This window comes from Ambystoma mexicanum, chromosome 7p (genome assembly GCF_040938575.1).
Source record: "Ambystoma mexicanum isolate Mex_15411 chromosome 7p, UKY_AmexF1_1, whole genome shotgun sequence".
In the NCBI taxonomy this organism is placed as follows: Eukaryota; Metazoa; Chordata; class Amphibia; order Caudata; family Ambystomatidae; genus Ambystoma; species Ambystoma mexicanum.
Window position 1 is genome coordinate 194,440,396 of NC_090939.1, and position 16,552 is coordinate 194,456,947.

The 16,552-nt window shown below is 43.2% G+C and overlaps 1 protein-coding gene across 3 annotated transcripts in view; it reads left to right on the plus strand.

The window, feature by feature from the left end:
* The window catches only part of DSCAM (DS cell adhesion molecule), a 1,793,910-nt gene that overhangs the window by 775,651 nt on the left and 1,001,707 nt on the right, over positions 1–16,552 (plus strand). For all 3 annotated transcript variants that reach the window (XM_069636048.1, XM_069636050.1, XM_069636049.1), the window contains exon 4: positions 3,245–3,391. In XM_069636048.1, coding sequence (XP_069492149.1) covers positions 3,245–3,391 — 147 coding nt within the window. The remainder of the gene's footprint in view (positions 1–3,244; positions 3,392–16,552) is intronic.

The window sequence follows — 16,552 nt, forward strand, 5'->3', positions numbered from 1 at the left end:
GTACATATGGACAGAGCACCTTGGACTGGGGCATTGCAGCACCCTCGCGCAGGCCCCTGCAGAAAGTACGTTTTATGTTAATTTCTATTTTTATTAAATTGGTGTATGGATACGTGTATGCTTGTTTTATGAGTGAGTGTATGGTGATGGGTGCTCGTGTGAAGGATAGAGTGATCGCTCTGTGAATATGTGTGTGTATGGGTGTGTTTGTTTTGGTCCGTTGAGCTGATTTAGGCGAGTGGAGGGTAGATGGGGGAAGGAGGGTTTTACAACAAAGGCATTTTAAAAGTCAGCTCTCCTTATGAGGTGCTGTGGAGCCCAGAGGACAGGGATGGTATTTTGTTACTGGAGATCTATCATAGATGTCCAGTCAAAAATACCATGTTTTCACCACTGGCACCACACCAGTCAAAAATACCATGTTTTCACCACTGGCACCACAGCGCATTGCATACACGCATGATCAGGTTGATTGTATTAGGCACTGTGTGGCCCAGGGGACAGGGATGGTATCTTTTTACTGGACATCTATCATAGTTGTCCAGTAAAAAATATCATGCCTGCCCCCCGTGCCCCCCCAGAGCCAATTGCAAACTGGTTTTCTACCCATTTTTCTTTTTAAAAAGTATTCTCTAAAATGCAACATTTTAACTCATTATTTAAAAAATATTCACAGGGGGGAAGCTCCCAAGCCCCCCCCCTTGATTGGTTCCAACTCGATCGCTGCACTCGTTCTCTATGGCATTTTTAAGGGAAATATTTAGGCCCTCCACTTAAGAAATTCACCCACCACTGGCCTTCGAACTGTATTGGGAATGGGGTGGGAGGAGTCCAGGACTGTGGTGGGAGCAGGATGGGCAGGAGCCATGGGATAGTGTGGGAGCAGGGAGGGGGGAGCACAGGGTCTGTGATGGGGTGGGAAGAGCCCAGGGACTAGGTAGGAGTGGGATGAGGGAGCCCAGTGACTGTGATGGGAGCAGGTGAGGGAGCCCAGGGACTATACTGGGAGAAGGGTGCAGTGACGGCATACAATAGTTTATAGCCATTTGTATATACTGTCAATTTGGCATTTTTTGGGGGGCGGGCCGGACTGCCCAATTTTGCTCAGGGGGGGTCCAGGCCAAAAAAGTTTGAAGACCACTCGATTAGAGAAACATCTACCCGGTGGCAGGCAATTTAGTAAATATTTAAGGTGGAAATTGAACTTGACCCTTTACAAAAGCATATAAAGGATCTATTTGCGACCTGCGAGAACCTCGACTCATTGAATAAACCAATCAACTGACACCAATAGATCTGGGCATTTCTTCATAGCAGCGCAGTAGATGCCCCAAAAGCTGCATCCCGGAACTATATCCAGCATGGGGTTTCCTAAAAAAAACTGTAGAATGTGTTTTTTATACCCCATTAATAAATATTCAACACACCAACTGGGTAAAATGGTCCTTTTGTACATCACACCAGATGTTGCTAAAGCACAACTAGATGAGCTACTTACACCTGTCATGGGACAGCATGAGATGCCAGAGTATATAACATGTGTGCTATAGACAGAACTTATTTTTACAAGTCCCCTGGCACGCTTGTGTTTTGCAATGCAGACATTTTCAACGGTGTATTGAATGTGCACACATACAAGCAGGCGCACACAAACACACATGAACCAACACATGTATGCACATACACACGCATGCATACACACACACACACATCACCTCGAATACCTATGAAACATCAATCGTGGTATTTATTTATTTATTTATACATTTATTTTACATGGTACTTGCCTAATTGCCTTCTTAAAGTAAAGGTGTGAGTTAACGACTGTTCCAAGTGCCCCTTTGTTGGTTAGCATGAATCATTTCCTTTCCATTTAAATTGCTAAAGCTGTCAGCTTCTCTGTCGAATGTTCCCACCGACTTTATGTGTCATGCTTGATATTGTTACTCCGTTCTGTAAGTTTGATTCTCAACTATATGCACAACAAACACGAAATAGCACTTTCTAGAATAAGCGAATATAGTTTTAGGTTATCAGGTGCACCACTGTAAGTGCAATGCAACAGAATAACGGAATATAGTTCTAGGTTATGCAGCCAGGCGCACCATTGTAAGTGCAATGCAATAGAATAATTTTATATAGTTCTATGTTATGTAGCCAGGTGCACCACTGTAAGTGCAATGCAACAGAATAACGGAATATAGTTCTAGGTTATGCAGCCAGGCGCACCATTGTAAGTGCAATGCAATAGAATAATTTTATATAGTTCTATGTTATGTAGCCAGGTGCACCACTGTAAGTGCAATGCAACAGAATAACGGAATATAGTTCTAGGTTATGCAGCCAGGCGCACCATTGTAAGTGCAATGCAATAGAATAATTTTATATAGTTCTATGTTATGTAGCCAGGTGCACCACTGTAAGTGCAATGCAACAGAATAACGGAATATAGTTCTAGGTTATGCAGCCAGGCGCACCATTGTAAGTGCAATGCAATAGAATAATTTTATATAGTTCTATGTTATGTAGCCAGGTGCACCACTGTAAGTGCAATGCAACAGAATAACGGAATATAGTTCTAGGTTATGCAGCCAGGCGCACCATTGTAAGTGCAATGCAATAGAATAATTTTATATAGTTCTATGTTATGTAGCCAGGTGCACCACTGTAAGTGCAATGCAACAGAATAACGGAATATAGTTCTAGGTTATGCAGCCAGGCGCACCATTGTAAGTGCAATGCAATAGAATAATTTTATATAGTTCTATGTTATGTAGCCAGGTGCACCACTGTAAGTGCAATGCAACAGAATAACGGAATATAGTTCTGGGTTATGCAGCCAGGCGCACCATTGTAAGTGCAATGCAATAGAATAATTTTATATAGTTCTATGTTATGTAGCCAGGTGCACCACTGTAATTGCAATGCAATAGAATAACTGAATATAGTTCTAGGTTATGTGTAGCCAGGCGCACCACTGTAAGTGCAATGCAGCAGTGCCAGAGAATGCAGTATCATGGGGTGCCTTTCGAGAGATGTTGCATGATTATTGAGCATGCCAGGGTTGCCATGTATGTTACGGGCGAATAACCAGTGGAGCCCTCTTCTGTTGGATAGCATTTTGCAAACATATGCATGCATTGACCAACTGTGCAAGGTACCACAAATATCATGATGCAAAAAGGTTATGATGTCACGTAGTAAGTTTTACGTCATTGACCATGGCCAACTGTTTCTCTTCCAGGATCTAGATTTCTCATCACATCCACTGGAGCCTTGTATATTTTAGATGTACAGAATGAAGATGCGATGAATAACTACCGATGCAACACACAGCACAGATACACGGGGGAAACGCGACAGAGCAACAGCGCAAGACTTTCTATTGCAGGTACCTTATTTATATGTCTACTTTAAGGAATGTATTTCCATGCGCCCGTATGAGTCTACCTTCAACTGCTTATAAACACATGTACGATAGGACGCTTTGTTGACTGAATTTGCATTATCCCAGGTGTAGGGGTAGACACGATTCACACCAATACCATGGGAGGTATAGTATCCTATACCATGGGAGGTATAGTATTCTGCTTTGAGATTCACACCAATACCATGGAAGCTATAGTATTCTGCTTTGAGATTCACACCAATACCATGGAAGGTATAGTATTCTGCTTTGAGATTCACACCAATACCATGGGAGGTATAGTATTCTGCTTTGAGATTCACACCAATACCATGGGAGGTATAGTATTCTGCTTTGAGATTCACACCAATACCATGGGAGGTATAGTATTCTGTATAGTATTCTGCTTTGAGATTCACACCAATACCATGCAAGGTATAGTAGTCTGCTTTGAGAACATTAACTACGGCTCTGTACCTAAAAGGTAGATGAATAAAACACGTGTTTGGTCTCTACCGTTTAGAAAGACTACGAGTGGGCATTCAATTCTCCTCACTTGCATCCTAGTCATTCCTGACCACACCTTCAAACTTATGCAACAAAAATGGGGTATAAACATGGTCCTCTGGCCCATGGATAAAGTCGAAGGTACACGCGGGTGGACCGATTCTACCCACGTTTTTCAGAGGGTGTACTCAGTCCCCCCAGCTAAAATGAGAAACATTGAAAGTCATCCTTGAATTTAAGAATTAAAGCCGACCTCGGGGATCGAACCACAGTCGTCAGGCTTGCAGGCCGGCCACTTCACCACTACACAAAATAACAAACTAAAGGTGCCATTTCGGCACTGCAATTTCCAGGGAAAACATTTGTATTGGTTCTTGGTGTTTTCAATCATGCACACCTTTTAACGTTTTCAAAAACACTATTGTGTGTGTGTTGATTCTATGAAAGACAAATGTCATGTGCAATTTGGGTGGGTATACAAAGTCAGTTTAATGAAATGTGCATATTCCACCTTGATATGCTGATTTCTGGCAACGTAATATCACTTTGCATTTGTTGATGAGTCCCCCCACTTTTATTTTTAGGACTTGAACCCTGTAAATTGTAATTGGTTATTTATAACGCGCTTAATACCCAGAGGTTTCTAAGCGCGGACCTGGGGATCGAACCTGTGTTGCACTGTGCCATCTTGCTTCCAAGGCGAGTGCATTGCCCCTGAGCTATCCTCCTGAGACCACCTTGACTAGACATTGCTAGTCTGGAGTGAGTACAAGACTCTGTGTCTCAAACGTCCTTCTGGGCCTTATTGTGGAAGCTCTTTCTTTCTTTCCCTTCCGGCTATCCCTCGCAACACATTGCTTCATCTGTGTCCAGGTGCACTGATTCTGTGTTTTTGACTCCCAGTTCTCTATGGAACGGCAAGTGATCCAAAAAACAGCTAGTGCCCTGCCGGATTAATGGGATGAGCAGCGGATTCTAGGCCTGCTACTCAACAGGCTGCTACTAAACAGCAGCCATCTCGACCATACATGGTATACCTCCTTTGCCTCATTAAGTAGCATGGGCCGAGGGCAGGCTGTACCCTTAGGGTGGTCTGAGCCAGCATGGAAGAATCGAAAAGACCAATAGCAGAGCAAGTTACAAAAAAGACTATAATGAAACTAAAAGGACAGACATATTATTAAAAATATTAACAACCCACCCTGGTAAGTAAACACACAGTGAATGCAGACCTTGGGAGAAATAGGCACTCTGGATAGTGAAGAACAGGGTAACCAGTCAAGCACAAAAGTGAAACAAGTACAAAAATATGTCTTTAAAGCATAGACAGGCGTCTAAAACCTCACTAATGCCCACAGAAAAAGTCAAATGAGACAGAACCACTGTTAGACACCTTAGTGTCTATTTTCATGAGCTCGATAGTGCGCTTCCAGGGTGTAAAATCACATTAGAGTCTCTCAAACCAATTCAACAGTATGGTGCAAAACAACAAGAACTGCTTCAAAGAAGGTTTGGACAAGAGGTGAAGTTTTAACTGGGTCTTGATGTTTGAAAGTGGCAATTCAAATTCAGCAGTGAGCTGGCTCTACTGTGCCCAACAGCGCAATGCCGTGCAGCGGGCAGCAATGGCTTGAGGCTCAGAGAAGCTTGGGACAGGCAGGCAATGAAGGTCTGACTTGCTCGTAGGCACTTAGAGTGGTTTGAAGTGTAGAGTGTCAAAGGCAGCCACTCTGAGTCCATACAGCAGCTCAAAGTCATTCAGAGTGCTTGCAGTGGCCCGGGTTGCTGTGAGAGCCTTCAATGGGTATTTCAAGAAAGCTAAGTCCATCTTCTACCCTTTCCTGGCAGGAAGGTTGCCATGGACAGGGCTCGCCACTGCAATTACAGGAAGCATCCTGGGACCAGTGTCTAGCAACTGTTGGCGTTTTTAGCAGTAGGTCACTTTAAATACTCCCCAAAAGCAGTTAGGGAGCAGTTCTCACCCTCATTGAAAATTCTAATGTTTACCTCAAATGCTGGGGACTTTGGACAATCTTTACCCCAACAAGGTTCACGTGAGATCTTATAAGAGGATTTAAGAAGCTGTTTCCATGAGAATGATTAACAAAAGATTCTAATAAGGGGGAGGGCTGCCTTGCACCATTATATATCATTATATATCAATTTTGCCACAGCAGATTAGTCAATTTCAAGCCTTCTTTAAGAGGCCAATCCTTGCTCTTGTATTTTGTGCGATGTGAGCTCCCAGAGTACTTTGCCTGCAGGAGATTAGGGCGGGGGGGTCTTGGGAGGGAAATGTAGACAGGCCATATTAAAGATGGCTAGCCTCGTCTCCTGGGTGCAGGCCCTCCTCCTAGGTCCACTATACTTTCTCTCTCTCTCCTGTCTGCCTCAGATAACAAGGACTCCAATAGCAATCTCCCTACTGTGGCTTCCCCGTTATGACATCCCTTGGAAGCCTACAGCCCTCACCACCTCTGGAGGAGGTATGATGTTCTCCTATGATGGCGTGAAGCCCTCTCAGCAGAGAACAAACACATTCCTGTGCAGGTCCACCATCTGGTGTGGGTGGGCCTTCCAAAACCAAACAACATGCACAATGGGCCCCACTGCTGCATGGATCCAAGCAAACCAGTTGATAATACATTTACATCATGTTGGGTTTTGGCGGTTTTATACCACTACGTTAAACCAGAGATAGCTTTATATTAAATGTATATAGTTCACCAAAGTTCCGCCATGAGGATATGCAGGTAAATATAGTCTGACTCTGGGTGCCCACCCCTAAAGGCAGCCATGGCTGTTGGAATTAATTTGATTGAAGCACGCTGTTACAGGAATGCATATGCCAAGGTGTAGTTGCCATGTTACCAAACTGTTTTGAAACTGCTGGCGTGTCCATAGACAAGGGTCCAGCAAAGTACACGTCATACCTACATTTGTTAGCATGGGGCGTTTTTGGAAAGTGAGGTCTGCTTACAGAGCTAATTTTCAAAGAGAAAATCAGCATAATTCTGCATCGAAAAATTAGCAAAGCCCAGCATTTCACAACCTAGTAGGTGGCCTGTTGTCACAGTTGTGCACCGATGTTGGGTTCCCATGAAGACCCTTAGGCATCCGTATAAGTTTCTGGATACATTAAATAGTGTCTCACCCACTGATGCCCTACTAGCTTACAGTTTGGGCTCTGCACATGGTATTTACCTTGGAATGCCAAAGTATGCCATGGATAGATTGCAAAGAGTCCAGTTAACCTCTGTAAATATCTAACTGAGCTATCTAGTACATCAACAAGAGGCACTCTGTGCAATACATTGGCTGGTAGCAGCCACAAGAGTATTCTTAAGACACTATTTATAGTTCACAAAGCTCTACATTAGCAAATGCCTGAGTTTCTCTCCACGTATTTTACTGCTACTCGCCCATTGGAGCCCTTTGGCCTTCTACCAGCCCCCACAATATCATTCCTACGATGATAAGACCGAACTCCTGCTTGTCGGTTCCCCATCTACGCTGTGCAAACTTGACACTAACTACCAATCCTTCACCGTGGATAATATTCCCATCAGAGTCTCCCAAACCATCAAAACACTGGGTGTTTATCTAGAACCCAGCCTCACCATGGACAGACAGGTCAATGCCGTCGCCTCTTCCGCAGCATATCACTCCAAACTCATAAATGCTATCAGGCCCTTCCTATCACGGCAAAACTGCATCTCAATTGCCAGAGCCATCATCGGCTCCAGACTGGACTACTGTAATGCGCTGTTCATTGGAACCTCCCAAAAAAACCTTGCCAAACTACAGATTGCACAAAATAATGCTGTAAGAGCCGCTACTGGCATTTCACGCAAGGAACACATCTCAGGGATCAGAAGGCAGGTACACTGGCTCGCCATCAAGGAAAGGGTGGTCTTCAAAACCTTGGGCCTTACACATAAGTGTCTGCACGATCAGGCCCCCCCTATCTGATACAGAGGATAACCAGACAAACTGTCACCAGACCCTCTAGAGTAGCCTATGCTAACCGCATCACTGTCCCGCACACGCGCAGAGTGCGTGCAGGAGGCACAAGCTTCCCCTCTATGGCGGCGACGTTATGGAACAACCTCCCAGCTCAGATTAGATCTATTGATTCTCACACTGCCTTCCGCAAGGCTTTGAAAACCCAGCTCTTTGTATAAATTGCCCGTCTTGCCAGGTTTGCACCTTCACTGTATCACCTTGCATAGGACACTATCTGTTATGCCTCGTGCTACCCAGAAAAGATGATGAGTAACTAAATGTAACTTTCACTGTATATCCTCTGTAACCATGTAACTGGACTGTATATCTTCTGTAACCATGTAACTGAATCTACTTAAGTATACCTTTCTGGGGCCGCTTATTGTAACCCATAAGTAAGCCTTCTTTAAATCTCCTTATAGCGCCTTGTTGCCTCTGGGCTGTAGTGTGCTATACAAATACTAAAAGAAATAATAATAATAATAATAATAAATAAATAATAATAATTAACAGGAAAGGTTGGATGGCAGTTCCATCTCTTATCTAGGTGCTGGATTTTTGAGATCTCGTCGATTCTTCTTGTTTGCCTCGCTGAGTCTTTTCAGAAAACAGCTCAAAGCCTTGCATTCATCTTTTGAAGATGGCATTCAGGATTCCTAGTGCCAAAATGCCTGCACCTAGGCTCCTTGAGTTCCCCCATCACATCCCACCACGTGGAATAAGCATCCAAGGCTACTAATTGAAACCCTGCCATCAATAGCTTACATGCTATGCTCAGCAGCATGTACAGTGTTCTGGTGTTTCCTAGCTAGGTCTGTGCTATATACAACCAAATGCAATGGTGTGCACCATAATAGCTCAACGTAATCAATCAAGTCACATATACCCACTGGCACATGGTACACATGTCTGCGATAAGAATCCCTTTCATACAGCCGTAGCCCAGAAGAAAGAGGTCTGGGAGTAGAACCTGAAAAGGTAACAGAGTGGAAGGATGATAACTAACCAGGTAGGCAAGGATAAGGCAGGGTGAATCTAGAGAAACCAAGATCAGAAATCAGGATGACACAGTAGGAGGTGGGAGGGTGAGGGGAAGTAAAATACCAGAACAACCAGAGACAAGGAACATTCTGAGGCAACCATTCAAAGAGATTAGTGAGGAATCGCAAACCAGAAAGGCAGCCAGAAAACAAAAGAACTTCTGCAAAGAAGGATTCAGATTGTAGAACACCTGTGAATTGATCATTGATAATGGATGCAGACCCACCAGTCACCAGCAACGGTTGGAAGCTCTGCATGGCAAATGTATTACCCGGTATTCAGCAGTGCTCCACACTATCAGGATGTCTGATTAAAGTTCCAAAGAGCATTGCAGGAGTTCATCATAACTGCATATGAAGGTAGTGTGGTAGCGCAATGTACGTGCTCTTTTGGTGCAGACCATGAGCAATCTCACATGCATGCAAACGTCACCATGCTTAATAGCAGGCCCGAGCCTAGGCACATGTGTCAGAGTTCTGCAGGTGGAGACCAGCAATGTACCTGACTCGTTATCAGCAGGTGATTGGCTAGAATGCAAGAGTGGCGATGCGCTGCATATCCTACACCTCTGAGGGACACTACTGGCATCATTGTTAAGGGGGCAGATTTCCTCACTGCAGGGTTCTGCCTGATTGTCCCGCAGGGACCCACGGCCCCTAAGGTATGATGCAACAGGTAGCATGGGGTAATCAACAAGCACAACCCAAGATGCCAGAGCTGCATAGAAATAGCCGATGCTGAGACAGGCAATGGAAACTGATTACCTAGTAGCCTATCCAAGAAGCTACTTTGAATGTCGTTATAGATTGTGAATTCTAATCATGCAGTGGAGAACGAAAGTCAAGGGAAGTACCAATGTATCAATAGATGGTAAGATTTACTTGTCAGAGGAAACAGTATTTACTGTGCTCATATATGTGAAATCAGGTGAATCTTTTTGCCAGTGATATTTTGAAGTCTCATAGCCACTGCCCTCTCCAACAGTTTACGTAAAGCCATTCCTGAAAAATAACAATGTCCTGAATATGCAGTTCGGGAGTGAGTCGGGTAGAGCTGTGGCGTAACCCTAGGTTCAAGTCAGCGATTGACTCTCCAGTGGTTCGATTCTGAGCCCGGTGTCAAGCGGTGGATTTGCCGTTGTGAAACCGGACATTATTTGCCAGAAACCCAAGACACTACATTGTATGCACTTGTACAATCAACCAACGTTGTGATTCAAAATGTGTTTGTGGTTTTGTGGCTTGGCACAGTGTTGTTCCTTATACAATTCCACACTGTTTCACCAGTCTGCACCAAATTTAGCATAGTTACCTGTTAAGACCATCCAGACTCAACTGGCTATATGACATTTGGACAACCCACTCCTTCCTCCGGATTTCAGCACCCTCACACATGAGACAGTTGCCTGAAATTGGCAAAATATCAATTTGGTCGTAGAAAGACCAGTCTTGGCACGAGGAACAAAAGGAAACCATGTTTTGAGGGCTTAGGGTGCACGGTTTCCAAGAAATTTGCACCACAACAAACTGCACCATAACAGGGGGAGGTGACAGGTGGGGAGAGAGCACAGAAGGTCCCAGTATGCAGCAGCACACCAACTCTCACCTCCCCCCAACATCTGCTCTGGGGTATGTCAGCCAGCCGCATGCGCCCATTCTCAGAGCAGTTTACTTCAGGGTGTAAAGCACATCAAGTGAAAAGTGAATTGGAACAGCGACCTACAGGATAATTGATTTTCAACATTTGATGAGTGTTATCATCTCTGTCTACAGAACCCATCCAGAAAATGGGTACTTTCTGCTAGTTCTTTATATTTCCTACGGTAGTCATATTTTTGGTAGTTTTGTATAAGAGAAATTGGGCATGTGAGTTTATCGTAGTTGCATGTTCCCTTGAACCAAAAACGTGTATCTTCTTTGTGAATCCAATTTTCTTCTGACCTGGTAATTTAGAGTTATCCTGCTAACTTGTTTGTGAATTAGCCCATTGCTTTCATTCGTATACTCATGCTGTAAAACAGGCTACCATTCACCTGCTCACTTATTCAATTGGTCCCCAATCAAAAATGGAAGCAGTAGAGTGATCAACAAAAATGCCAGATAGCACTTGATGACATGCTTTCCATAGCTCTGATTTGGAACTGATGAAGAGCTTGTTTTTCCAGAATCAGAGAAATGGAAAGCATTGTTTGGTGGTTTAAATATTGAAACTGAAACTGTACCTGACGTCTAAGAGGGGTAAAGAGATGTATAACGGAGACTAGTGACTTTAACATGACCTCTGCAACCTGGATATCATATTTTGGAGACAAGACATAAAGAACCCAGAGGGAAAAGCAGTATTGTGCAAAATGGGCAGCCTGCGACACCCATCAGCTCTCAATCCAATAAAACCATCAGCAGGCACGCAAGTGACAGACATATAACTCCAATTTTGGCAAAGCAGCTTTGTTGTTAGGTGCGCTACTAAGAAATGGACATCACTGATGTCAGAAACAACCATTGAGCCTGTATACGGTCCAAGGTGGAGATGCTATCTAAGGAGGATCCTGGCAGCAAGAATGCACTCTGCCGGAGACCATAGCTGCCTGGAAGAGGAGAGTGCCCTGTGCCATGGGGCACTCTAAGTGGCACTAACCGAGGCTCTGTTTGTGAGACTTGGTATCTGTGGGTCTGTTGGTCTACTCTCAGTACTAGAGGGCCTGTAGGTCATCTGGACAGCAGAATGTCCCAAGGAGAAGAGAAGTGCTGATGGCCTGTGACTGTGGTGTGTTGACGGACTTCAGGGGTTGGAAGAGACACTTTGTCTGGTTTTTGAAGAGACAAGTAACATATGCAGTCTGTCTGTATCAGCACATAATCCCACTCCTGCCACCCTATTTGGTGCCTCTTGCGGTAGCAAATGTACTTTCTGGGGCCTCATGCTGTCTTCTTGTTTGTTTAACTTGGCTGTGTGCACCACCATGACAGTCCTGCCCATTGGCGTGCTCTTCATACAACCATAAAGTTGTCGACAGGAAGAAAAGGGGATGTGGGTTATGCACACAAGCCTTTTGTCATGGTGTCCATCTTAGATGTTTGTCTTGACATGGAAACACGAGAAGGACACCTTGAAATGAGATTTGGGGCATGGAACTAGTGAGACTTCTTTGTATCTCAAGAATGCAAACAGTGGCATATTTCTAGGTCCAAAAAGCGTGCAAGAACAATTCAACAGTTTGGGATAGTTGTAGATGCATGCTAGTGAACATTTTATGATGGGAAAGCAGCTATGCCGCACATCAGTACTGTCCAACAGTGCCTTTAGGAAATTAATGCTACATTTATAAATCCAGGAGTCCACCACAGGCATTTGTACCTCATGCAAACACCTGATCCTGTCATAGTATTTCTGTCTGTTTTCTTACAGAGTGTCAATGACTTTTGGTAACCTGCTGTTAGTTGCTGCACTTGTTGGAAGTCAGAATCAGGAACGGACAACTCAAAATAGGGTTGGCTATACACTTTTATTTATTTAGAAGAGTCCATTCTCTAACCCTTTCAAACTGTTCTCTATACTAAAAGAAAAAAAGGCTTGAAAGGGTGCACGTCAGATGGTCGTCAAAATGTATGTTGTCCTCTGTCCAGAAGGCTAACTAGCCTGATCTTAACTTCCCCCGAGAAGAGACCACATCACACCAGCGCTAGGGACGCTACATTGGCTCTCAGTCAAAAAACGAATCACCATCAAAACAATGTGCATAACACACAGAGCAATCCATGGCCAAGGAGCGGAATTCATACAAATGAAAATCACCATCTACAACCCAACTCGAACACTTAGATCCAGCAACGACATTCGCTTAGAACCTAAACTATACACAAGGACAACACTTGGTGAATCAGCAGTCTCTTGCATAGCCGTAAAACATTGGAACTCTCTCCACAGAGAAATCTGAATTATGAAAGTCAGAAAACTGCTAAAAACCTGGTTCTTCAGCTTCGACCGGCATGAAAATGACTGAAAAACATAAATTACAAATTGTGCAGCTTGTGACCAATGACGAGTGTAACATCACCCACATAGAAGAAGATGGACAAACAGGGCTGGGACCAATGGCCTGGAATCTCCTATGGAGCAGGAAGCTTATGTATAGGGTCTCACCACCCAACTTTGTGGGTTTCTCCTATATGTAATGATGTCACTGATGATGCTGCGTATCTTTATAATGTGCTGCTCATGGAGATTCTGGCAGAACGTTCCGCGGCAGCAGAGTTCTTTGTTGGCGCTTATTCCTTTTCTATGGAAATAGACCTTGTTATCCTTGCAAGGGGTGTATTGGGCCTTTTTCCCTGGTGGGTTATATTCTTTCTGTTGTGAGCATCTAGGGGGCTTTCCTACACAATTAACTGCTTAAGTTTTCATGAACTACTGAAGTTTATATGAGATGATATGATATGATAGGTTATTTATAATGCGCTTAATACCCAGAGGTTTCTAAGCGCGGCCCAGGGATCGAACCTATGTTGCTCCATGCCATCTTGCTTATAAGGCGAGCACGTTGCCCCTGAGCTATCCTCCCGAGACAAAAATAGTGAAAGTAGAACTATGCAGACCTACGGTGCAGAGAGCCATGGCAGGGGTAAGCAGACTGCTTAAAAAAATAAAAATCTGAAAAAGATATTTTTTATATTTGTTGAATTGTCTCCACCATAAAACCTACCCACATGCCAAATTGCATGTTTGTTGCATGTTGGGAAGTATGCTGAACATTTCAAACAGGCACACGCACATATCCAAGCATTGCAGACCATTTAAAAACATTTATTTTTGAAAAATGTATATTTTATACTTTTTACATTGTCTACTCCATGCTTCCTACCCACATGCTAAGTGTGTCTTTAGTATGTTGGAAAGGATGCTGAACATTTCTAACAGACACACACACACATAGCTAGGCATTACAGACTGCTTAAAAAACGCTTAAAAAAAGAAAATTAGAAACATTTTGATGATGTACTTTTTAAATTGTCGACACCATGAAACCTATCCACATGTCAAATTCGAGGTTTTTACCATTTTGGGAAGTATGCTGAAAACCTAGGACAGACACACACACACACATATCCAAGCATTGCAGACTGCTTAAATACTTTTCTTTTTAGAAAAATGTATATTTTATACTTTTTACATTGTCTACACCATGGCACCTACGCACAACCCACATTTCAGGCTTGTAGCATATTACGAAGGATGCTGAACATTTCAAACAGGCACACACATGTAGCCAAGCATTTCAGACCGCTTAAAAAAAAGCTTAAAAAAAGAAAAATAGAATAAATGTAGATTTTATACTTTATGCATTGACTACACCATGGAACCTATGCACATGCCAGATTCCAGGTGTGTAGCATGTTGGGAAGTATGCTGAACATTTCAAACAGACACACACACACACATCCAAGCATTGCAGACCGCAAAAAAAGGCATACAATTTGTTTGAAAAATGTAGATGTTACACTTTTTATATTGTCAACACCATGTAACCTACCCACGTGTCAAGTTTCAGGTTTGTAGCATGTTGGGAAGTATGCTGATCATTTCAAAAAGACACACACACATATCCACACATTGCCCTTTTTATGTTTGCCCCTTCACCACATCAGCAGGACATTGGCGCACTTGGTCTGGTAGGCTCAAATGTACAAGAAGAAGATCCAAATCTAAAATCTGGAGATTTGCAGTCTTCATGCAACTATTAGTTTGGATTAACACCGAGCCTCTCTGAATACCAATTCTCCCCAGTGCCTTTTCTGGCATCACTAATCAGTCCCGGATGGAGATCATATGCTAGACTATTTTTCAGATGTAAAGATCCTATTGCACTGCCATTGCCCGCCTCCACTGAAATCCGTTCACATTTATGGAAAGGAATCCAGCTTCACCTATGTATTATGTGGAGGGAAAAGCTGGTAACTGACCATACAATAAAGTCAACAGAATAGAAAATCATATGAACCCAAGAAATACACAATTAACAAAAAGGCCTAATTTCTGCCTATTATGGTAGTAAACATAATATTTTGACCACCATTAAGTTTATACCTATTCACCAACAAGTTACACTGAGAAACTGTGACTTAATCCTGACCTATTCCCGAAGAGGGCAATGCTTATCAAACAAGCTGATACTATGAGTAACTTTGAATTCCTCCTCTCGTCAAGGAAGTAAGTCGGGTGTGAGCGAGGTGTAAGTCAGTTGTACTCGGAGAAACTTCTTTTGTGAATTTCTCAGCCCCCATTAGGAGTAATTCCAGGGTAAGTCAGAGTTACTCAGTGTAACCTCTAAGTCAATTGGCATGCAATTCACTATCGCCTGACAACAATGAAAGCAGAAAATTGGACCGCAGATAGGCAACATCAGGATCTTTGGGTCTGCCCTTAACCCACTAAACATTTGTTACGCAGACCATACATGATTCCCATTAGTGCATGCTGTATACTAGGTAGCCTTATGTAATTACATATAACTTAACTTGCAACTTAACTTTTAACCTTACAAAATGTGTCCTAACAAAAGTTGAATTGATGATATGAAAACAATGATTCCTGTATGGAAGCTAGTTTTGCACTGTACAAGGTCTACAACTTAGCAGATACACCGAGGTCAAACGTCACTATCATAGGATTGAAGTGAAGGTGAATTCATTACTAAACCACAGGCATTTGTGTTTAGGGTAGTTTAATATTTGCTCTTTCCCATCTTTACTCATCTTTCTATACTCAAATCCCTGTACCTGTGTTTGTTTTGATCCAACTAGGTGAACATGCTCGCTGGTGTCCTTCTTACTTTACATCACTGTCCCCATACATATGTAGAAGGCACATGAGGAGTGAACATGTCCACATGTAGCCATAAGGTGGACTTCCCATCAGCATCAGATGCCTTAACACATAGAGGTTAATGCCTGTCCATCTCATTCATGTTTTTCCCAACATTGTTTGGGCTGCTCTCCATGACCTAATGAAGTCTTAAAGCTCGAAACAAAGGGCTCCTTTGTGTGCTAGGTGCCCGTGACCACATACGCTAGTGCTCAGGAGCAAAAGGCAAGGTCCTCTGTGGATGGAAATGGCCACTTCAATATTAGAGCTTGTGCAGTGGCAAAATATGGGGTACGATGTCCTTTCACCGACACCCGTTTTTACGAAAGGTGTTTTTATGAAGAGTATTTGCCCTAAAATAACTTTGAACATTTTTTGTTGGGTGGGAAAGAGCTTATAAAGGGTTGGGGGGACGGGTATAACAAAAAATAGTAGAGGATGGGGAGTTTGTAGGGGGTATCGCTAAAAAATCATTTTAAAAAAGTGGAACTTTTTCAGTAAAAACTCGTAAAAACAGGTGTTGATGAAATGACATGGAACCAAATATTGGCATCCTCATCTGGGGTGTCCAGTGATACAACATGTCTGTGTGTCCTTGCCCAGTGCCAAGACTGTAAACATCACAACTGGAAGCTTGGAACATAGCCATTACAGGTGGTTGCAGCTTTCATTCCAAGGTTGCTGATTTGCTAGAGAGATGACAGTGAGAAAAACAAAGGAAACACATGTGTT